The sequence below is a fragment of the Talpa occidentalis genome, unplaced genomic scaffold, assembly GCF_014898055.3.
Source record: "Talpa occidentalis isolate TD23 unplaced genomic scaffold, MPIMG_talOcc4v2.1 talOcc4.14, whole genome shotgun sequence".
NCBI lineage: Eukaryota > Metazoa > Chordata > Mammalia > Eulipotyphla > Talpidae > Talpa > Talpa occidentalis.
In genome coordinates, this window is record NW_023601433.1 from 68,701,097 (window position 1) to 68,725,664 (window position 24,568).

Consider the following 24,568-nt stretch of genomic DNA (forward strand, 5'->3'; position numbering starts at 1 on the left):
GGATTCACTAGAGACAGAGTGGGGAGCAGAACAGGCAGACTGACTGAAATACACTGCTGAGGGAAGCAGCAGGCAAGACAGTGGGTATCTCCCTGGCCTGCCAGGGATGGAACTCATGCTGCAGTGGCTGCAGATAGCTTCACAGTGCTGTGCTTAACCCCTGCACCACCAGGGAGGCCCCTTATTGCCATAAAGTCTCTTTCTTTTTTGTTCTTCTTTGAGACACTATTTAGATTTTCTACCTGAATCTGTGCCCCTGAGATGGAATTCTTAGCTCTGAAATGTGCTTTTCCTTTTAGTTGCCTCATGAAATTTTAGCTTGACAATACCTAACCTGTTTCAGGAAAGGACCTAGGAGGTGCCTGTGTAGCTGGTCTGGTGTGTAGAACTTACTTCACATTTCCCCTTTGGATTTCTTTCCCACAGAGAAAACCGGGTGTGTGTGTAGGGGGGTGGGGGTGGGGTGGTACCCATAATTATATTGGCAAATAATTCTATGACACTATGTAGTGCATATGTATGGCACTCTTCTAAACAGTTATAAAGAATAACTCACTCAGTTCACTTAGCTCCCGCACGCTTTGTTCATTATCATCATGGGATATCTGAGGCACAGAGAAATTAAGTAACTTGCTCAAATCATGAGCTCTGTGAAGGGGTCATTAGCTTTCTAACTCAGGCCCTCTGGCTTCAGGGCTGATGCTCTTAACGTACAGGAATACATTTAAGAAATCAAGGTAACAGCTCTGTGGCCCGGAGCCAGGGGCCAGAAAGAGGTGCAGGGTGTGGAGGCCCACCTGGAGGCCCCAGGGCGAGGCCAGATTACCAGAACGGTGCCCGGGGCTCAGCCTGCTGGCGGGTCTAGCAGGAGGGGCGAAGGGGCAGGGCGGGGCCATGCAGCTCCCCCCAAGTCACCTGGGGCTGAACCGGAGTAGTTCAATAGTGGACTCGAGGTGGTCGATGATCTTCCCGATCTCCTTTCTCTCGGGCTTGTCCATCACAGCCCGGGACGTGACCTCCAGGCCGAGGGTCTTTCGCGGAACTGTGGCTCATGGAAGTTAGAGTTGAGAAACAGGCGTCCGTTGCCATGGCGACCCCTGGGGAACTCTGGAAACGCAGGAATCTGTGGGCGGGGCCGGGCGCGCCGAGGCGGGAATGGCTGGGCGGGATCGGAATCACCCCTTACAGCTACCCTCAGCCTCCCAACCCTGGGCTTCTCCACCGGGTGTGCTGTTCCCCGGAGCCTCGGGCCGGGCATCCACTTACTGTCAGTGACCCTGCAGCTTCCCATGCCAGGCCTCCTCTTTGCTGTCTCTTCCCCTAAAGTTGAGAGCACAGCATCAGCGCTTTAAGTGCGCCACGGTGGTGGGGGGTGGGGGGGGTGTTGATAAGCTTATGTCTTTGTACAAAAACATGCCTCTCTAAGCGACAGTAGATCCAAGGCTTGGTGGCCCTCGCTCTCAGCGCCTCCCTCCCTACTACAAGGAGATGAAAAATCATGAAGCCATCTTTTAACTATGCTCCTGACATAAGGAGCCGTAGGCGCTCAGAACAATGCCCTAATAAGAGGGAGGCAGGTGGACGGACGTGTTGCCTAACACACGTAGGCGTTCGTGGGCAAAAATTTCTTTGCGGATATTAAATATGTTGATATTCCTATTTAATATGAAGGCGGGAATATAAGGCGTTAAGTTTTCGCCTATACCATCAGCATGGAATTCATTTTTACTAAGTTTCTACGACAATAAGAAGTTTCTTTTTCATAGTGAAACTTGCTCATCCTTTATATTAAATTTTGTATCACTCATTGACAACTGATGGGAGATACCCATTCTAATATTATCAATATTTTATTTCCTGATTTTAGAACTAAGTAGACTACATTTCCATTTCAATATAAATTGCCTATAGGAAAACAACATATTTTCTTATCTCATGATTATTATGTAGAAAAGAGTAAGTTTGGTATTGGAAGTTTAAAATACAAAAAGGAAATCTCTTTACTATTATGATTACTCTTATATTAAAAGACAAGGATAAAAAGTCCCAAATATACCCCCCCATCTTAACTAATGTCAAAATAATTTGTGAAGGTTCATTTTCCTTTGGAAAAGTGAAGACAGGGGAAAATTATTTTTACTATTTTGAGGTTTCTATTTTTGAAATCTAACTGCTTAATCTATTTAGGAAAGGCTTATTACATAATCAAAAAGTATATTTAAAAAAGAAATGTATATATTTATAGAAAGTTGCCATGTTTTAAACCACAATCCATAGAAAAATTTAAAAGAGTAAAATTAAAAAAAAAAACAAAACATGATTTAGAATGAGACTAAGATAGTGAAAAGACTCATAGTCATTGGGTTTTTGCTAATGCAATTCTAAATGGATATTTTGAAACTGGGAGGGAGATCTCACAGTAGATTTCATGAGTCATTGGTCAGCTCTGTGCAGCATTTGTTGACTGATACAGATTACATAGTTACACCAACCCACAAAAACATGCACTGAACAAAACCTCTTTGTTTTAAACTTTGTTATAGCATATCAAAGGGTTTCAAATTTCAGAATCTAGGAGACCAAGTTATGATGCTTGTTTTTGAAACTATTAACTACATAAGATTTCTCATCAGTTATGGCTCACATGTACTGCCTTTCAAAATTTCAGATCAGGGCCTCCCCAGTGGCTCAAGGGGTTAAGTCCCAGCACTATGAAGCTATCCACTGACACTGCAGCACGAGTTCCATCCCCGGCCAGGCTGGTGACCCACATGGCACAGCAGACCTCTCCTGTCTCGCCCACTGCTCCCCACAGCAGAGTATTTCAGTCAGTCGTCTATTCTGTTCCCCACTCTGTCTCTGGTGAATCCTCTCACCCCCCACACCTCTGGCCTGTACCCCAGTTCTTGTATGCATAAATAAATAAATCTTTAAAAAAAAAACCAAAATTTCAGATCTTATTCTCGCTTATAATAATAGCGGCTATCTCTGTCAAAACATTTGTCACACTAAATACACTGATGAATGGTACAATGTTGGCATCATTGATGGTCTTTAGTGCAAAACTCATTAGCTCTGGTATATGTATATACATATATATGTGTATATATGTACACACACATAAACACTGAAGCTTAACTCAATTCATAGCATTGGGCAAGTTATTTAGCATTCCTGAGCCTTGTTTCTCTCCCCAGTAGAAACTTGATAATGACCCTTTCTTGGGGTGACTGATAATGAACCTTTCTTTAGATGGGAAAAGGCACACAGCACATGCAGCACACTGAAAGACAAATTCTAACCATTCTTCCAAGGAATGTGTTCTTTCATTTTCAACCATAGCTAAGGGATATATAATGTTTGAGGTTTCTACTTTTTAAAATTGAATAGTGCATAAACTAAAATAATTTTTACTTGTTAAAATAAAAGGAATTAGGGCATACTTTAAAATCTCAACTGCTTCTCTGAAACACACATGTATAAATATAATGTGTATTTATACAAAAATATTACCTACCAATTATTGAAAGTGATAACATCACAGATTAAATAGCATGAGGATTTGATTGTCAAGTGCTGACTCTAAACATAGTAATTTATATATTTCAGTTGGATATTATCAGTTCTACAGTCTAATAAAAGCCAAGAGGTTTCAGTTTAGGTTTGTAATTTAAATTCTTTCTAGAGAGTCATCATATGTAAAGTGCTTATTTTTCTTTTATCACCAGCTGTAATCTATGATTATGTGGTACAGGCTCTGTTATGTAAACTTGTTTTATGTCATGCTTCATCCACAACCAAAGTTCTTTAATAAAGGGTTGGGAAAGGAAATAGCAAGGTCCTTAGCCAGGACAATATTATGCTACTAAATCCTTTATGGAAAACTCCTAAGACTTGCTCTTTTTAATATGCTATTTTGCAGCAATGAGATAACATATCCATTCCTGTAACAGGCCATCTAAAGTGATTGTCATGTAGTAAAACAAACAAACAAAAAAGATTAGAATGGGTATCTCCCATCAATTGTCAATGAGTGATACAGAATTTAATATAAAGGCAAGATGAGAAGTATGATGGGGGGGCCTCCCCTGGTGGCTCAGGTGGTTGAGCGCAGCGCTGTGAAGCTGTCTATAGCCTCTGCAGCACCGGTTCGATCCTGGCCGGTCGGCGAAGGTCCCACATGGCAAGGCAGACCTCTCCTGTCATGCCCGCTGCTCCCCTCAGCAGTGTATTTCATAGATCTGCCCGTTCGATTCCCCACTCTGTCTCTGGTGAATCCTCTCATCCTCCCGTGCATCTGGCCTATACCCCGGTTCCTGTATAAATCAATCAATCAATCTTTAAAAAAAAAAAAGAAGTATGATAGGGAGTTTGGGCAGGAGCAACCTTTTTAAGGAATTTGGATCTCTTATTGCCAAATGTCCTTAAGTGCAGTGGTACATAGAAGATTCCATCCACTTGAACTTTCAACAGGGAGATTGGTAGCAAAAATAAATAAGTAGGTCTACATCAAACTAAAAAGTTTCTGATCTGGTCGAGTGGCCAGAGTAGATCTCCAGGCCTGAACAGGGAATCTGTAACATGTGTCTACACTGCGACCCATAGTGACGTAGTTCAGTTCAGGAAAAGGTGCAAGTCTGAATGGAAAACAATTAAAGGACAATTATCATATTTCATACAATCTAGAGTTTCACCAAAAGATGCTAAAAACGTGGGAAAATGTGTGATTATTGGAACCAATGAGATAAGGCAGATGAAAAGAATTTATTAGACAGAAAACTTTTCTGTGTATCCTGTTCATCAAACCACAGAGAGATAGTCTCTGGAGAAGTGGAACATTCGCTGCCCTTCACATAATCTGGATGTGTTACTCACACAGGCCCATCTGTTTCTCTTTGTTCTTTTTCTGTTATTACAAGACAGTTTACCAGTAACTAATTCAAGTTCTAAGCTACATACATTCCCAAGAACGACTGGATATGGACAGCAAAATTGTGATTTGACTAGTGCAGGTATTGATTGCCCTGTTCTGACTTAGATGAACTAAAAGTGCGGTATTGAGACCTGATTACATGAGACTGAGAATCACAGCCAAGGTATTCCTATGATGAACCTACACATCAGGCTCTGTGGGAAAAGTTAGATTGGCTCTCTCCTTAATGTCTGTAGCCACAACATTAGCACTCTGCCTTGTCTTTTAACTTCAAAGCGTCTCCTGGTAATGTGGAATAAAAAATTATAATTTAGTGACTAGGGGAACTAGCAGAGAATGTTGGGGATAAGAGAATAGAGTGAAACCTGTTTGTTATTGTTATATCTGTTTGTTTACCAGGAAATACTTGCGGGTGCTCTAAGAGGTATTATGCACATTACATGGGCTATTTCCGAGGTGCCAATCAGGAGTACACAGTCCAAGTGGCCCATCACTATTGCTCAAATCAGAAAACCTAGGCCTCCCTTTAGTGCAGGGGTTAAAGACTCAGTGCTATCAAGCTATCACCAGCCACTGCAGCATCACTTGTTTGCCAGCCAGGGAGCTAATCCACATGGTGCAGCAGACCTCTCCTGTCTGGTCCCCTGCTCCCCTCAGCAGTGTATTTCAGTAGATCTGTCTGTTCTGCTCCCTACTCTGCCTCTGGTGTATCTTCTCACCCACCACCTCTGGCCTACACCCCAGTTCTTGTATGTGTAAATAAATAAAATAAATCTTAAAAAAAAAAGAAACCCACATTACAGAAGGGATCACTAACGGTTGGAGATCAATAAGCCACACATACTAGTTCATAGACTGAATGTCATCAATGTGTTTCTCTAAGTTGGTGAATGTAGTGGCCAAAGACTGGCATAGCAGTTAGAAGTGGGCTCGAATTGGTGAATTTAAAGATGTGCAAGATATGTGGAGGTTATTTAAAGTAGTTTAGAAATCCACCCACCCTAGCTGAAACAGTAGGCAAGAATCTAAGAAGCCATCAAGTGTTGGAATCTAAGGAGAATCTAAACCATTAGACATAGGTTTGAAGCTTGATCCCCTCATAATTCTCTGTCCAGACTTTGCTTTATAGTACCTTGATATCCACTAAAAGGACCTAGGATCTTGGTTCTGGAGTGTTATCCTACCTAGTTAAAAGGCACTGTTCATGCCTGATGACAGCCAGAATACTTAAAAGGATAGAAAGGTAGACTTTGAGGATCTCACAGAAGAGGTTGCAACACTGTCTGTAATCTGCTTGTGTGAGCTTTTCTTAAAAAAATAAGTGTCTGAGACTTGTTTTCATTATAAGTTGAGAACAAAGTTGTGGCAAAATAGCTAAACTTTACCTTCATCCAGCTTCTAGAGAGGATATAACATCTATCCAAAGAAACCTAAGAATTGTATGTGACCCAGCAGGTCAAGTTTCTGGGAAGCCAGAAGAAACAACAAAAGCTTCCTTAATATGTCTGATTGTGGTGTGTAAAGGAAAGACTGTGTCTGCCTTGTGCATTTGTATAGCCATAAAGCTGAGTTCAGGGCCCTCTACAAAGCATATGTTCAATAAATATTTGTCAAATGAGTCAGTGAATGAGTAACTCTAAGTTCTTTATAAAAGCTATTCCTAAAGAACTGTGGGACTCAGTAGTTGGCACTAGAGAACCAGACAAGAAAATCCTGTTGGCTGCTGCCTAGAGCAGAGGCCAAGAAATTGATCCAAATTATCAACTCTGATGGCTACAGGAAGTCACGCACTCCAGGAAACAAGCTAGAGAGACCCTCACACTCTGCTGTCACATTCTTGATGAAGAAGGAAATACCACCATCAATGTATAAGGGAGCAGAGAAGAAGGACCGCAAGTGAGAATTTTATATTAGGATATTCTGGATCTAGGTTCAAGGTACCAATGAAAGAGAATGGTTCAGTACAGAAAAGTTGCATGAAACTGTGATTAATTTTATATTGCTTGGCCATGGTGTCCATATATGTGGCTAAATATTTTTTTGATGCTTTTGTGTTTTTGAATGGGATTAATATTTAAACTGGTGGACTTTGAGTAAAGGTTGCCTTTTGTAATGTGAATGAAACTCATCCCATGAGTTCAATGCTATAGTTTGTTGCTTATGCTATTGTCAATGTGCTGAGTAGGAATAAAAACACTCCTCATCCAAGCAAGAGAGACTTCTGTAGCACATGACCTTCAGGCTTGAGCCACCAGCACTGGCTCTGACCTGGGCCTTCAGCCTGATGACCTTCAAGTTAGAACTATAGCAGCCTGCCCACCCACTCTGCAGAGTTTGGACTTACCAGTCTCCAAAATCATGTGAAAAAATTCCTTAAAATCTATCTATTAACTCTCTATTTATTCATTTAGCTATTCTCTATCTACCTACCTAGCTATGTAAAATCATGAGTTCTATTCTGAAGAACGCTGCCTGACACACTGACCAATGACAAATTAATAAATTAATTAGAAGATACTTTGATACTCTTATAACACTTATCAATAATATTAAATGTGATAGTTAATTTTATGTGTCAATTTGACTAGGTTAAGTCATACACAATAGCTGGTAAAAAATAATTCCCAGTTGTGTCTATGAGAGTATTTTCATAAGAGATTAGCATTTGAATGGGTCAAACTGAGTAAAGACCTCCCTCCCCTTCTCAGTAGACATCATTCAATCCATGGATTGTATATACAGAAAAGGAGATGGAATAAAATGACCAGGGTGCCCTGCTTGAGTCTGGTATCCACCTTCTCTTGCTCTCAGACATTAATGCTCCTGGTTCTCAGGCCTTTGGATTGAGAACAGAAATATGTCACTGGTTTTCCTGAGATTCAAATTACAGATGGCAGATTGTGTGACTGCTTTGCCTTCATAATTACATGAGCCAATTCCTCATAATAAATCTTTCTATATATCCTCTACATTTCCTCTTGTTTTAGTATCTCTAGAGAAAGGTGACTAACTCAGTAAATATATTAAAAAGGCCAAAAAAGACTATTATTACAAGTCTAATATTTATTAAGTGTTTACTATGGGCTAGGAACTTGTTTGAGCACATAACACATTTCTCATTTAGCTGATTACCTGCCATTTAAAAAGGGAAAAATGGAGCCACTAAGAGATTGATTTACTTGCCCAAGTTCACACAGTTTGCAAGGGGTAAAAGCAGACTCTGAACACAGACAGTCTTGCCAGAGCCTACACACTTAATCATTATGCTATGTTGCCTCACCAAACTGTCACGAGGAGCACATTATTTCAGTTCTTCCCACAATGTTAGTTTTGGCAATGACCTAAGAAGTATGTCGGGCATATATTAGCAACTTCTTTATGAGTCTGTGTTGCCAGGGTTGCTGTGGAGAATCAAATACATTAACACACTGTTTTACCAGACCCAGTAATCAGAGAAATAAACCTTTATATGCTATTTGTTGGAACAAAAAATTAAACAAAAAGACAAGTGTACCTATAGAGGCTGCAAAATTCACACCTAAAACCCATTTCTCTTACTCATAGGAAAGCTTAACCTCTTGGACCCATAAATCCTATATGTACAATTCCATCAGAGTTGGAAATCTGCTTTCTACCTCTATAGCCAATAAAAAGGGGGACAGCCAATAAAAATGGGTTGCTGAGGTGATCAGAATACTGACTTGATGAAAGGTAATAGCTCACACATGGAATGGCATTAAATGACTGTAAAAACCCAAAACAGGGCCTCCCTGGTGGCACAGGTGGTTGAGCGTGGCACTGTAAAGCTGTCTGCAGCCTCTGTAGCGCTGGTTCTATCCCCGCCGGCCTTGGAGCAACCCAGTGAGGCAGACCTCTCCTGTCTTACCCGCTGCTCCCCTCAGCAGTGTATTTCATCAGTCTGCCTGTTCTGTTCCCCACTCTGTCTCTGTTGAATCCTCTCACCCTCCCGCGCATATGGCCTGTACCCCAGCTCTTGTATAAATTAAAAAAAAAAAAACTTTTAAAAAACAAAACAAAACAAAAATTCAAGTAACATGGGAGGTTTAGGGCATTGTGAGAAGCAAATAGACCTCTATTCATTACTGGCCCCAAGTACATCACTCTCCAGTAACTAAGGTTCGTAGGATTACCCTGAATCACTGATTATGTTTAATGATTCTAACTTTGTTTAACATACTCTCTTTAAAAAGTATGTATGTTTATAAAACAGAAACTATTGTCTTAATTCTAAAAATTATTGTAGCTTGACTCATTCTCTGAGACAGTTTGATATTGTGGAAGTTTTATTTTTTCTGTTCAACAAAAGTTAAAATTTCTTTGTCACTGGGATGTCATAAAGCATGGGATTGTTTTGTGTTGTGTCATGTGAGGGTTCACAGAACGAAGGGACCTGAGAGATGACATACTTTCATCCACTCACTTAGGGATATATAATAGTTAGGCAGTCATTAGAGCTGGAATTTCTTTTCCCTCTGGTCTATCACAGTGTAATAGTCATGTTCAGCAACATTATGTTATAATAACACACAATTCCAAATCTCAGTGACTCAATACAATAAAAGTTAATTTCTCACTTATATTACAAGTGCCACAGAATTGGCAAGAACTTCTGTTCCATGCAGCTCCTTAGGGAGTCACCCGATAGAAATTTGGTCTTGTGGTACCAGCAGCTATAACACAAGTCCACTTTGTCAAGAGAAGGAAAAAGAATCAGGCACCAGAGATGTAATGAGCTGATTCCTTCCACCCCCTCTGCTGACCATTAGTCAGAGGGCTCCTCCAATTGCAAAGAAATCCAGAAAACCTTCCAAGGGCTCAGGAAATAAAGGGGAACTGATATTTATGCACACAAGTACTACCTACCAGTGTTCTATCCATCCTAGTTCTCTTCTTAAATAACTCTGCAAATTACAAAAGAGTGACAAAGATAAAAATAGCACTGATGATGCTGATGATAAGGATGATGATGATAATGTTATCTGTACAGGTCCTTAAAGTCCAGAAAATGCTTCTCTTGTGTACCTGATTAATTCAAACTTGTGCAATAGCATTAGCTTCCTTTTTCCTGTAAAAAAAAATTTAGTTCAGGGAAAAGTTCAATTGGATGGAGTGATTTACTTAGGATTACACTAATGAGTCTCTAGGAGATGGAATACTGAAAGTCTAGTCAGAGCTGCCAAGAACCTGAGGATAACAGAGGGATAGAAATATAATCCAGGACAAGCCAAATGGGAAACTGGTTGTCAGAACTGACTGCAAAATTGCTTTAGACCATGAGAATTAATAAAAGGTCAGATAATAATGAAACTAGTTTCTAATTGTGACTTACTTGATAACCAAATACACCCTTTTATTTCACATTGACATATATTGGGCACATAAGTATAGATATTTGTTATTTAGTATACTTTTATTTTCATTTTGTTATTATATCTATATATAGTATAAATGTTTACACATTTATTTAGTATAACGTAATTTATTAAATCCATCTATTAAATAAAATTTTTATATTTATTATATTAATGTAAAAACCACATGTTTATAATAATATGTATTAAGTATTGTGTAATGACAAAATTAGCTTTTTAAATTAATTTGTTAAAATTTAAAAAAATTTTCTTACATCATTATTCATTTTTGTGCACTATTTGATTTCTCCCCATAATTCCTCCACCACCTCTGAACCTATGACCATTACTGTGGGTCTGCTACTCCTAGGCAGCCTATTCAGCTGCCATTTTGTCACCTAAACAAGGTCAAAGTGGCCCGGCCAGTTAGGAACAGGAGCCCAAACCCTTCAGCCCTTCAGATCAAACAAGAGCACAAAGCTGGATCACACTGGGGAGGTTATGCATCACAAGGTATGTCCAGAATACCAGGGGGCTGAGGACCGATGCATAACATGTGCATCAGGAGGTATGTCCAGAATGCCCAGGGGGCTGAGGACTGATGCATAACATATACTCCCAATTTATACATCACGAGGTATGACCGGGAATGCCTGGGGGGCTGAGGACCAATGTATGACAAGGCACCCCAGAAGCTGATCAGTGGAGTACCTTATTGATAAGATTAAAACCTTGGCTGGGGATTAGGGTGTATCATCAAGTAGATTAGAAGTGCCTGGAGGGCAGACTCACAATCCCTAATCTTCTATACCCTTCCCCTTTCTTTAATCTCCTTACAATCAATTACGTGTGTCAATAAAAGGGCCAGGATCTTGCTCTTCAGCAGCATTCTGCATTGTGTAGCCTGCTCCATGACTCCCGTTTGTCAGTGTGGTGTTGTTCGATGCAACACATCACCACAGTCCCTCTGGTCTGGGAAGCACAAGGGACCCCTCTCCTTCCTCCTGCCTTGCTGAATGCCTCAAATCTGTGGTTTGCCTGCAAGTTTTGTCTTTTTCCTGATCCTTTGTTTGGTTTCCCTATATTCTCCCTATAAGTGAGAAATTTAAGACATCAACTCATTGAATCAGATGTGACAAAATAAACTACAATTGTGAAACAAGTTGACCATGAGATATCTGTGGAAGAACTTAGCAACCAGGATTTTAGAAGCAAAGGTGGGCAATAAGAATGGCAAACCTGATCACAATGGCACCTCCAGTGAGTTAGCCCTGGGACTCAAGATAGGCTGCTTCACCTAAGTGCTGACATGGCCCACTGATTGCAAGCAAAGTAAGTTAAATTTTCTTGAAAAATGCTGAAGCAAGAATTTTCCTGTGAACCCCTCACTAAAAGCAGGAAGTAAATCCTGTGATATGTCTTGTGACAAGGATTCTCCCTGTATCGGAGACACAGAGTGGTGATTTCCTTATCACCACCTTATACACCACCTGTATAGACAGACTACAAAATTCCCCTCTAAACTTGGGTCTCAACCAAAATTTTTTTGGTTCTGTCTATTTCTTATTCTTTGTCTTTCTCCAGGTCCCAAATTCACAGACTTGCATGTGTGTAAAATTAATTTTTTTTCTCCTATTAATCCACCCTTTATTTAAAGTATTATTTAAGCTAAAGAACCTAGAAGGGTAGAGAAAAATGTTTTCTACCCAACATTAGGCACAGGACAGAATACAGAGGAAAGATTTCTGTCTTCTGGAAACTTATGGAGAAGACAACACTAATACATGTAAGACAACACAGGTTCTTACAAGAGTCTGTAGTAAAGTGCTAATTTATATAGTGAGACTCCAAAAATGCAGGGAAAGTGAAGCAAACTAACTTATAAGAAAGAAGAGGAGAGAAGGCCATTGAGCAGTCTTAGGTGGAGGAGAAAAGGAAGTCCATTCTAGAAACAGCATGAACAAAGACTAGAGGTGTGCGTGTCCCTGGGAAAGAGCCTCACCCTGGCTGTGGCATGCCAAGCAGTGTTATTCTTAGTTGTGTAAAGGTATCTCTTTCCCACTTGATTATGATCATCTTGAGGAAAGGGCCTTGTAGTAAAGCAGGCATTGTGAATGCCACACAAAGGAGCTCAAAACTGTGCTTAATTGATACGGTTTAAAATTTTGCTTAGAATAGAAAAAGGGGCTCACATAGACTCCACGAACTTTTCTTGAACCTATTTGCTACTGATTCATTTTAAAATGGAAGGTTACATTCCTAATGTTCCTTATCCTCTTTTACTACTAAAGATTCCGGTTACAACAGGGGAACTAAAGTCAAGCTCCTTTGTAACATGGGTAGTACTCAAGTAACATCAAACATACTTCTTTGTTACTCTTTGTTACAACTATTACCTGGGGAGAAAGTTTGAACTAAGTTTGAACTATTGCCAAGCCAACAAAGACTCCCTCATTCAGCTCTTTCTCCTTGAATAATTCATTGGCAAAGTCACTTTTACCTACGACAAGCCTAGACTGGAGTTTCTTATTGTGTCTTAATGAATTTTAATTGTACCCCTCCCTATCCTGATGTCAACACTTCTTATTTATTACTCTATTTCAATTGTTTTTAATAATTCTTCAGACTGTCATGCTTGAAACAGTTTGTAGTTTAGTTTTTGCTTTCCTTGTCTTCTCAGACTGCCGCGCTCAGTTAACAACTAACAAGACCAATATCATGGGCTTGACTTGCTATGCTTTCTCTCCTCCTTAGCCACAGACTAACCTCTGTGATATTGTGATTTATAATAAGAAATCTACATTTTGGTTTTACCCACTTCTGGTATGGAGTCTCCAAAACCCTTGGAATCTTCCCAAGTGATTATTTACAACAAACCCTTCTTAACCACACTTGTTATGTTAACAAGGAGATTTTTAGAAGCCCCTAAGGGTGGAAACTGGACCCAAGTCAATCAATCAATCAAGATTTGAGAGCTAGCATTCTCTACCCCTCTCTTCCCACCCCAACTTCCAGGGAGAGGACAAGGCCTAGAGGTTGAATCCATCACCGATAATCAATGATTTAATAATTCATCATGTCTATTAACTTAGCTTCCATAAATGCTACCCCAAAGAAAGATTTGGAGAACTTTTGAGTTGATGGATACATGGAGGTGCTAGGAGAGTGGGATACCCAGAGTGGGCGTGGGAGTCTGGACCCCTTCCCCTATACCTGACCTTATGCAGCTTTTCCCTCTATTATTTTGAAAACATTAAACCATTACTCTAGTGAGTAAGCTGTTTTCCTGAATTCTGTGTCACTAAAGTAAATTACTCAAATCTAAGAAGGGGATAATCAGAACCTCCAGCTTATAGCTGGTCAGAGAGAAGCACAAGTGACCACCTGGATGTGAGGTGGGCATTTGAAGGGAGGTGGCAGTCTTATGGGACTGAGCCCTGAACCTGTGGGGTCAGTGATAATCCCAGGTAGAGTCAGAACAGAATTAAACTGTAAGACATCCAGCTGGTACTGCAGAATGGACTGATACGTGGAAAGCCCAGCCATCTGGTTTCAGAAGTGACATGGTATTGCAGTAAAGTATTGAGTGGAGAGGAAACACACAGGAGTGTACTTTTCCTTTAGATCTCTTAACCCCCATTTCTAAAATGTACTCATGTAGTAATATGTGGTTGAAATGCTAGGAGGCCAAACTCTTGGGCTAGTTGAGGGGATGGAGTACAACCACTTAACTCCAGTCCAAGGACTTGCCTTTCAGAGAAAGGACCATTAGCCTTTAATTTGTTGATGACAGTAATCAGCAAGGTTTGAATGCTCAATTTATCCCCCTTATAAAAAAATAGGATGATGATTAATATGAATAATTACAAAGACTGTGTACCACCACATAAAAGCAAGACTTAAAATTATATGTGCCCTATGAGTTCAACCATTTAAAAATGCCTGCAGTTACAATAGCCCAAGAATGAAAGGGAAAACAGAAAATAAAAACAAAAAAGGAAAAGCAATTATGTTACAGAGATGGGATTATGAATGAACTTATTCTTTCCTCTAAATTTTCTCTAAACATTGTTATTATAAATAAACCAGATGTTCAAAATCGCCTCTAAGCTCTCTGCTCTGCCTTTCCTTTTATGTACAAATAAAATGGCCTAATTACACAGCCCAATATTTTCCTATGATTTTTTAAAAACAATTCCCAACAGAGATGTGGGGGGAGGGACATTTTAATGGTTCCTTTCCATTTGCCCATGTGCCCAGGGCTGAAATCCAATCACAGCACAGCTTCTCCCTAAGCAGAGACCAGCCTCCTAAACTTCAAAGCAAAAGTCACTATTAACTCAAGGCTATTAATTCATTTTTATTTTCCAGACTCTATGAAAAAGAGGGGAAACAGAGCAGCATATGATACAAAGCCACTTGAAATTGGATGTTATATTCATCCTCCACTCACCACATATACCCACTTGACTTCCCCCCTCCACCATCTGTCTCCTCTACCTACAACAAGATCAAATGCCTCCTAGATACACTCTTGCTCTCTTTGTAACATTTAAGGCCTTTTCAATTCATTTGTGTGGTTACTCGAGTTAACTTTCTTTCCCTCTGCATTATATGCTCCCTAAGGATAGGACCCAATTTTGATTTTTTTTTAAAGATTTATTTATTTATGCATACAAGAACTGGGGTACAGACCAGAAGTGTGGACAGTGAGAGGATTCACCAGAGACAGAATGGGGAGCAGAACAGGCAGATCTGCTGAAATACACTGCTGAGGGGAGCAACGGATGTGTCAGGAGAGGTCTGCTGTGCCATGTGGGTAGCTCCCTGCCCAGAGATAGAACTCAAGCTCCAGTGGCTGTGGATAGCTTCACAGTGCTGTGCTTAACCCCTTGCACCACTAGGGAGGCCCCCCAATTTTGGTTTTGTTCTCCATTGCATTCTGGGCACCTAGAACCTAACCTGACCAGAAGTGAAACATTCAAGAAATATTTACTGAATAACTGAGTAATGACTGTTAATTTTTTTTATTGAGCACATGAGATTTTATAGGGGTCATTTTATGTGCTATGTATATTCCAAACACTGTTCTCAGTGTTATATTTATAATATCACATTTTATATTCATAACAACTTTATGAGATATGCATTTTTCTTAGTTCTGCCATACTCATGGAAAAATTGAGGCACAGAGAAGTTCTATGCCCAAGGTCACACAGCTTGTAAGCAGAAAAACCGGGGTTCAATCTGAGTATAAGCTCATATTCTGGACCTGAGAGCATGCTATTTTAAATAGATGGATCAAAGAACAAGAGGCAAAATCACTGAATTATTTATCTCCTAAAATTTATTGTCCATCTATTTTTCTAGGCATTTGAAATAAGGTACAGACAAAACAATTCCTTTTTAGCTTATATCTGCCTGTGTGTATATACACACTTGTACCTGAATATGAGACAATCTACAAATGAATATGTATTATATCAGATGGTATTAAGTGCTGTAAGAAAAATGGGAAATGGAGAATAAAAGCAAACTGCCATTTCTGCTAGTGTGGTCAGGAAAGACTTCTCTAGAAAAATGACTTCCCAGAACAAAGGATTAAGTCAAACAGAAGATAGATGATTTAAGAAATGTTTTCTTATAAATAAATGATTCAATTAAAAGGATATGAGCTGATGAAATTCAAAGCAAGCATTTATTAAAGTTTCTTACAAGACCAGGCCTGGAGAAGACAACAAAATATCCTGGCAGGTCATTTTACCCAGAATAGTGGTGACTGTTCTAAACTCACGGTAATTGAGGTAAATGAGCACTGAAGTACTCCTGGTCGGTCTCCTGCCAATTTTCTGGGTGCCCTCTTCTGCAAGGTCCTGGGAAAGAAGGCTCCTGCCCCATAGCAAATCAGCATCTAAATGCACCTCTAATCCATTTTTAAAAATTAAAATAGAATAACATACCATTGTCTTTGAGTTCCCAGATGAGCTGATGTATTTGCTCCCCATCTGATTTTGCAAGGGAAATGGGCATTTTCAAGTGTTTGGTGCTAAATTTGCCCAAAATATTCTTGCATTTGCTTGAGATGTTCCATGGATGCCCAGGTGGTAGGCTGAGTGCTTAGACCAACCACCTGGCTGAAAGTCATCCAAGAAGAAGGTCTTGGGAATACAACGCCTAAACAGGATTTTTGTTACTAAATCTTTGTGAGAAAATGCACTGAGGGATCCACAGAACGAAGTTTTGCCAAGAATGATTAAACATTTTGATCCTAAAGCAAAGGCGTCCTCTTTCAAGAAAAAAATATAATCAGGTAGTTGTTGAGTGGCCTCTGCTATGATTAGAGTTTTAAATGAGAGTGAAACCCCTCTGTCCGTGTTCTGTATCCTAGCTATGATCACTTCTCTTAGTGTGATCATAAGATCACTCTCTCTCTCTCTCTCTCTCTCTCTCTCTCTGGCTTTCTTTTTCTTTTTGTCTTTTATAATTCATTAAGTAGCCATATACAAACCAGCAAAGCCACATTCGAGACAGCTAGTTAACTGATACACTTTGAGGTTTTTGAAAACAAAGCACCTGAACGTCTCCTTTATGTCAACGGAGAGGAAGCAGAGATTGGCAAGGACACGGTGCTTTATTATGAAACCCATTTAGTCAGAATGATTTCCTGACTGGGAAGGCAAATGATCCGTCAGGCTTCCCCCTATTAATCTGCCCAAAGACCATTAAAATATAGATTATATCTCAGAAAAATGGATGCACAGATAAAAGCTTATTAAACTAACATTTAATTAACAATACAACAAGCAACATCTATAACCACGACTTCTGAGAGCACTGCTTCCCATGTTTCCCTGTCTTTAGGTGATACTGTTACTGGATGTACCACTGCAAAAGGGAGAGGCGCATCGCCATGGCAACAGGGAACAAGGGCCATTTTCCATACTCCCACTTCCACGCCGTCCGCATCTCAGATGCTTTGGATTACAACTCCCAGCATGCCATGAACCAGACTTCCTCAATGGGACTGCTGGGCAGGAGGAAGGAGCAAGGCTGATGGATATTGTTGTGGGATGGAGAGGAAGGTGAAACAGTTTTGGTCCTTGCTGTCACAGCTTTAGGACTTTTGGGCAGGCGGGCTCGTCAGAGCACATGGCAGCTGTCATCTTGACCTTGCAGTAGATGATCCAAGATGGATGGTATATTGTGAGTTTTGGGTCTCTTCTTCTCTTCCATTTTCCTGAGCCCTGCTCACCTGTTGCTTGTTTTTCCCTGCCAAGAAATGCCTTGAACTCATCCTCATGGCACCTCCGCTCTGGACCCTGCCCTATTGGCTGAACATTTGCCTATAAGGTTTGGGTGATTTTGGAGTTTGACCTGGAGTCTGTTGAAATCAATCTCTCTTTCTCTCTCTCTCTCTCTCTCTCTCTCTCTCTCTCCCTCCCTCCCCCCCTTTCCTTTGACCTTCTCACTAAATAAAATTTGAACTAAAAACTAAAAAACTTTTCAACACACTAAAGTTTGATTGCCTGCTTTGATGCATGTGGGCAAAACAGAATGGAAATCATAGATTTTTTTCCCCTTAATGATTTGGGGTCCCTGCGCACCCTTTGGTTTCACCCAGTATCAGTTTTTTTGGTTCTGTGACAGAGAATTATTAGATTGATCTAAGCTTAAAGCCTAATTGACTATTGACAATTGGTCATCCTTAGTGTTCTGACTTTGTAACATTAAGCATAAACAGGCTTAGGTTTTAGTTTGCTTGTATAGGATACCATAGCATTAGAGCCATAACTGTATGACAGCCAACAGTTTAATTCAACAGATGGTAGGAATGTAAAATGGTAGAGTCATTTTGGAAAGCCAGTCTAGTAGGCCCTCAAACAGTTAAATAAAGACAATATTCCACTAAATATAGATTTACTATGTTCCATTTACTGTATTCCAACAATTCAACTGTTAGGTATTTTTCCAGGAGGACTGAAAACATGTTTGCACAAAAACTTCTGCACAAATGTTCTGCACAATCAGCAGCATTACTCATAACAGCAAAAGAGATGAAAACAACCCAAATATCCATCAACTTATGAATGGATAAAGAAAATGTGATTTAAACAAATAATGGAATATGATGCCACCATAAAAAGAAACAAAATACTGACACATCCTGAAATGTGGATAAACCTTGACTACATTATGCTAAACAAATGAGCCAGGCACACACACACACACACTCACAAACACACAAAACCAACACATTGTGTAATTCCATATACTTGAAATATCCAGAATAAGCACATTATTCAGAATAGACACAATATCCACAATATGCCATATTCTATATACAAAATATATACACAGAAAGTAGATTAATCTTTGCCAAGAGTTGCAGGTTTCAGAGACTGGATATGAGGTTTTCTTTGGTGCTGATGAAAATGTTCTGGAATCAGATAGTGGTGATAATTGAACAACTTTGTGACAATGTTGAAACCACTGCATTGTACACTCTAAAAAGGTGAATATTATGGCATGTGAATTTTATCTCAAGTAAAACAAAAGGAGAATGAACACTTCTTTCTGTCCCAGAAGCTCTCAGAAAACTTCTACTCACCTGCCAATGAATGAACTATACAGGTGAATGAGGACTAGTGGTCTGGGAATGCCCTGTGTCCATTGTAAGTAAGTTTAGTGCATACCTGAGCAATTAGATTCCTCAGGTCCCACCCCAAGAACTAGGATACATTCCCTGACTGTATGACTATTACATAAAAAAAAAAAAAGTATTGAGAATGTTGGGTGAGCACAATTTCTATTCTTACGCTTCTCTTCTGACATACCTTGTCTTGATGCCAGCTCTTGTAATATATTATAATATATAGTATAATAATATATAATATATATAATATATAATATATATTATAATATATAATATATAGCTCTTATAATATATTATAAATTATCTGTTTGCTGCTTCCTCTACAAAATCACAAGATTGATTCTTGAAAGCAAGGGGTTCTGGATATTCCCATCAGCTAATGCAATGTCTAGTCAGGGAAGGTAAGCAATAAATATATATTGAATAAATGACTGAAATGAAACCTGGAATTATCTCCTATTCTGGCCGATGGCCAAAATTCCCAGTATCAGCAATTCATTGTTTGCATGAAGTCATGCCTTCTGATACACCCTCCTGAATACTGAGTCACTGACAGCTTTGCATAAGTTTGTTTTATCAGCTTCCCTCTTACCCAGGGAACAGAACTAGCCTAGGCATCTCAGAAGTAGAAAAATATGAAGAGGAATTTGTCTACCAGAGCTTTTAGTTTGGAGCCAGTTCATGTGACCAGGTCATGGCATATTAGCTTTTTTCCCCCTCCTTGGTGTTTAAAAGACAAATTTCCAATTATTTAAGAAATGCCAAAACTTTATCCAACTTGTCACATCAAGCACACACAAGGTCACATGCTCAGATATAATTGTCTGCAATTTGTAAACTAGAAAAGAGGTATTTGGCCTCTAGAAGGGTAGATTAAGGAGAAATCACATTGTGCTATTTTAAAATAGTTCTTTGAGACAGTAAGTAAGTGCAAAAAGGAAATGATAGAGATAATTTATTTATTGTTTGAACCCCAGAGGTCTCTGGTAAAGAGCTTTTGATCAGGTCTATGAGGATCCCTTCAGTTCTAATGCCCTATGGGTGAAGCAGTCATCACAGAATAGTATGTTTTGGAAAGCACTCAAAGAGGGCCCATGGAAGATAATCTACAGTTACAATTCTTTAGCTAAAAAACTTTAATAGTATTATATATGATTTGGAAGAGTAAAGAGTAAAGTTTGTGATACAGTAAAACTTACTACATAGAGAATTAACAAATCAACAGAGAAGAAATTCCTAGGGCACATTTATAGGCAGAAGCATGACAGAGCAGATTTATTTATTTATTTATTTATTTAAAAAGATTTATTTCTATATTTATTTATACAAGCACTGGGTACAGCCAGAAGCACGGGAAGGTGAGAGAATTCACCAGAGCCAGAGCGGGGAACAGAACAGGCAGACTGAAGAAATACACTGCTGAGGGGAGCAGCGGGCGAAGGAGAGGTCTGCGCACCATGTGGGACCCTCGCGGGAGGCCAGGGATCTAACTGGCGCTGCAGAGGCTGAGGGCAGATTTGCAGCCCAGCTCTCAACTGCTGCGCCACCGGGGGAGGCCCCAGAGCAGATTTATTAAGGACAAATGACAAGTAAAGCAATTAAAGAAAACTTATCCAGCCTAAATCTATAAATTGACAAATTTTGAGCTATCAGATACAAACTTAGCACATGGATTAAACATTACCATGGATATAAAAAAATGAATCCTATATAGTATCTAGCAAGAATATATAAAAATATATTCTACAGAAATATGCAATGGATGTTTTCATTGGTAATTTTATAGCACTGAAAAACTGAATTCCCAACAGTTTTAAAAATGAAATTACTTTAATTGTACATCTATTTAATGAAATAATATGTCCATCTTAAAATGATTTCATAACAGCAAAAAACAAAAACAAAACTCATAGCATGTAGTTAAACTAAATGAGATATTAAAATATTTAGGCCCAAGATGGAACTGCCTTGCCTGCTGTGCCATGTCAGAAAACTAGCCTTTCAACCTTTCGTGTTTCTGTAAATGCTCAGCTTGACCAGAAACACAATAGATCTAGTCAGCCAATCCCCAGATGCCAAGCCAAGTCTGAGCTCTACACTTACTTCCTTTCTCCTTGGTTGTCAGATACGCAACCCAGTCAGTCACACCCTCTCTCCATGTTGCTGCTTTCAACATTCCATTGAACTGGATTTTGCCCAAAATCTCACAGGAAGCTTGCTCCACTATCTGTGCGGTGCTATACTCCCCATATCCATGGGCTGTTTACCCTTGAGTTAAAGACATCAAAGTCATTACTGAGCTGTATTATTTTTATCATTTCATAGAGGCTACAAAGTAATGTATAGTTTGTCCCAGTTTGTGCTTATTTTTTCAATCATAAAGAGAATAAATATCTTTATATTTGAGAAGAAAATAAAAATAACACATACAGCACTTCATGTTATTAGACAAAATTATAAGTACTCTACATAAGGACTCTTAATCCTCACAATAAATCTACGTGGTAAGGGATATTAGTATTCCCATTTTCCATAGGAGGAAACTAAGGCACATGGTTGTGTAAGCAAAGGGTGGGAATGAGATATAAATTCTTACTATCTCGCACCGGAGCCACTTCTAGTTTTTTATTTTTTACAGCTTTCGAAAAAAGGATGAGAAAATGTGTAACTTCCATGTACGAGATAAAAGTTCCTGTCTCTAACCAGATGTGCCTGGTCCAGATAGTGTAAGCTCCTACTGTGGAAACTGCTTTGAGTCAAATGGACCCATCTTGTCTCTCCCTGTTCTGTTGAGACTAGTAGGTGAAAATTAAACAAACTGACTCAGCTATTTGGTGACCGAAGAAAAAGGAGCCATCAGTCGATGTGACAACAGGTTCCCAACCTGCAGCCTTCTATCTGGAGACTTTTGCTCATCAGTAGTGGACAAACTGATGGACTTGAGAATCACCCAAAAGATTTCACAACAAAAAACTTCAACTTGTACCATTCCTCTGCCTGATCCTTTCAAGCTCCCCTCCTCCCCACCTGAATGTTACACATTTTGGGGCTACTCCTTGGCTGTGGATCTGAGTCATGATTCTTATGCTTGCACAAACACCGTTGTGATTATATTACAGTCTGGTTATTTCTCTTATAGTCTAACGCTGCAGTCACAGCACCCAGAGCACAATATAGTCAAAGCTGGAGAAGATACAAGGGACCATTGAAAAGCATTAGAGATTAACAAGGGCTTCCCACTAAACACAGACTAACACAATTGTGCCTTTATTTGAAAAACAAAGGCCACTATCAGTGAAAATTAATGTGTTTATTTAGACTCTTGAGTGAAAGTTACAAAAGTAGTTCAGTCTACTTCGAACTGTTCCATGGAACAGATGGGGAGCAGTATATATGTCCAGTACAGAATGAGAGCTTGGAACTAGAGTCTGGAAATATGGAATTTCCTGCCCCATTTCCTGTCCTGAGAAGCTTCAAGAACTGAGACTTGTCAGGACTCCCTGAGTTTAATGCTCATCAAACTTAATCATTCTATAATATGTTTTGACTTGCGTTTTGTGGGTGAAATCGGGTGAGAAATGGAACATGTATATGGAGGAGGTGAGGCAGGCGATGTGCACACCTACATAGACTTTTGTCCACCCTTCTAGTTCACATGAAGTGTTGTGTTGTTTGTGGTCTTCATAAGCATGGGATTTCAGTAAACCCATGATGTTCGTGAGTTCAAGTAGACTCAAAGCATGTTCTGTCTAAAACTGAGTAAGCATAAGTACTGACAACCTGGGTAGATGATGTTTTCCTAGAGAAAGAAATGACAGTATATAAAACATGCATGACCGAGGAATTCTATTCTATCCTATCATACTTAAATCATTTCTCGGTATTATTATTGTATTATTTCCCAATCACTCACACTGAAAATGGTGACATAAAAGGGAAGGGATGAATCTGTCATTCTTAACCTTTTAGTCTTCTTTACTAAACACTAAGCTGAAGATAGAGAATGTGCACATATCAAGAAGTGAAATAAGAACTTTTGAGTGTTCTTACTGTTCACTAGATAAAACATGTATGAACTACAAAATATAACTGTGTCATTTTAGTGAATATTACATGTGATCTAAATGTTCTCAAATTTTCATTTAATATTGCCATTGCATGTTGATATGTGAATTATATCTCAATTAAAAAAAAGGAAAATGAGGCACTACAAATTACCAAAGCAAGGGTCAGGCTTTCCTCTTACAGTTTTCTCAAAAAAGTTTTTTTTTTTTGTATTTTCTCACAATCTAATTATAGACATAATTGCTCATTGTAGAAAACAGGGAAGTATTAAATGGGACTTTTAAAAATCAATGTCTCACCTAGTAAACAAATCAGAATTTGTTTTAGAACTAAAAAGAAAAATAATCATAACAAGCTATTTTTAGTTTGGCAACAAATCAGTTTAAGTCACACCCTCCATCTCATCCGAACGATCAAAAAAAGAAAAAATGGCAGTGCACAAAATAAATGGTGACGTTTATGCTAATAATTAACAAGTCTGAGTTTTATTTATTTACAAAGACATGAAATAGCATATAAAACACACCATGACAGGTTGAAAGAGATCATGGACTAAAGGAAGGAGCTTTTTATTAGAACCTTAAAGGTACTTTTGTTAGGGGGAAAGGATGTCCTGAGGTAATTCCATGCAGACTTTGTGGACTCCACCCCCACTCCAGACCAAAGCCATCAAGACACTGGGAAAGACAAATCCTGTCACCACCAAAGGGAAGGTGGCAGGGACCTGAGGGTGGAGTTAAGCAGCCAGGGTTGGTATAAAAACCAGACACATGGGCCTTGGGGGGCTCGCTCTCTCGCTCGCCTCCTGGCTTCATGGCTCCTGGCTTGCAGCAGCTCTCAGAGTGCCGTTTGGGATTCCAGATCCGCGGATTGGGTAGGACGCATTTAAAACTTTGTCTCCCACTTTTCTCCCTGAGTTGTACATTTCCTCATTTGCCCTTCCCTTGTAAATAAATCTTTTATTAACCTTTCGTGTGTGCCTACAGTAGAGTATTGATAAGTCCTTTTAAGTGCGCGACTGAGAACCCACAGTCAGGCACCCCATTTTATATCGGGGCTGCCCTATAACACTTTCTCCCTGCTTTTTGAACAAGAGTCCCAGATTTCACTGTGCCAATGGACTGGACCTTTCAAATTATGTGGTTGACCCTGCTCTCATCTTTGCTTTTTTTTTTTTTTTGAAACATCAGCTTCCTCTTGTCTTCCTGGGGACTGTATTTTGTCAACGAAGTTGATATAACAGTGTGTGGTCTCTCATTCTTCTAACATTTAGCACACAAAAGTAACCTTGCCTCTCAAGCTTCAAATTCCCAGGAAAAAGAATCTGACTGGCCTAGTTTGTACCAAGTGAATTGGTCAGAGGCAAGGTCACATGGTACAAACATGGCTTTAGGACTCTCTCTCCTGTGGAGAAATGGAAGTTCCCAGAGAAAAGAAGTTGCTGAGTCAGGCAAGCACCCCAAATTTTGTCTGGAATAGTCCTTCAGAGTAGTCTAGAATTGGGGAGGATAGCCTTTGGGCTAGGTCTCTCTTTCCCTCTTCTAC

The 24,568-nt window shown here is 39.5% G+C and overlaps 1 protein-coding gene across 7 annotated transcripts in view; it reads right to left on the reverse strand.

The window, feature by feature from the left end:
- Positions 1-24,568, reverse strand: part of CUNH10orf67 (chromosome unknown C10orf67 homolog) — a 139,038-nt gene that overhangs the window by 81,159 nt on the left and 33,311 nt on the right. For 3 of the 7 annotated variants that reach the window (XM_054695150.1, XM_054695148.1, XM_037509846.2), the window contains exons 1-3: positions 21,062-21,223; positions 1,267-1,320; positions 916-1,107 (exon numbers count right to left, since the gene is read on the reverse strand). The exons of 2 other annotated variants lie outside the window; for them this stretch is intronic. In XM_054695150.1, coding sequence (XP_054551125.1) covers positions 916-998 — 83 coding nt within the window. In that variant the 5' untranslated portion in view covers positions 999-1,107; positions 1,267-1,320; positions 21,062-21,223. Of the gene's footprint in view, positions 1-915; positions 1,124-1,266; positions 1,321-21,061; positions 21,224-24,568 lie in introns of those variants that run through there. 2 more of the 7 variants (XM_054695144.1, XM_054695145.1) reach the window with 2 other exon arrangements.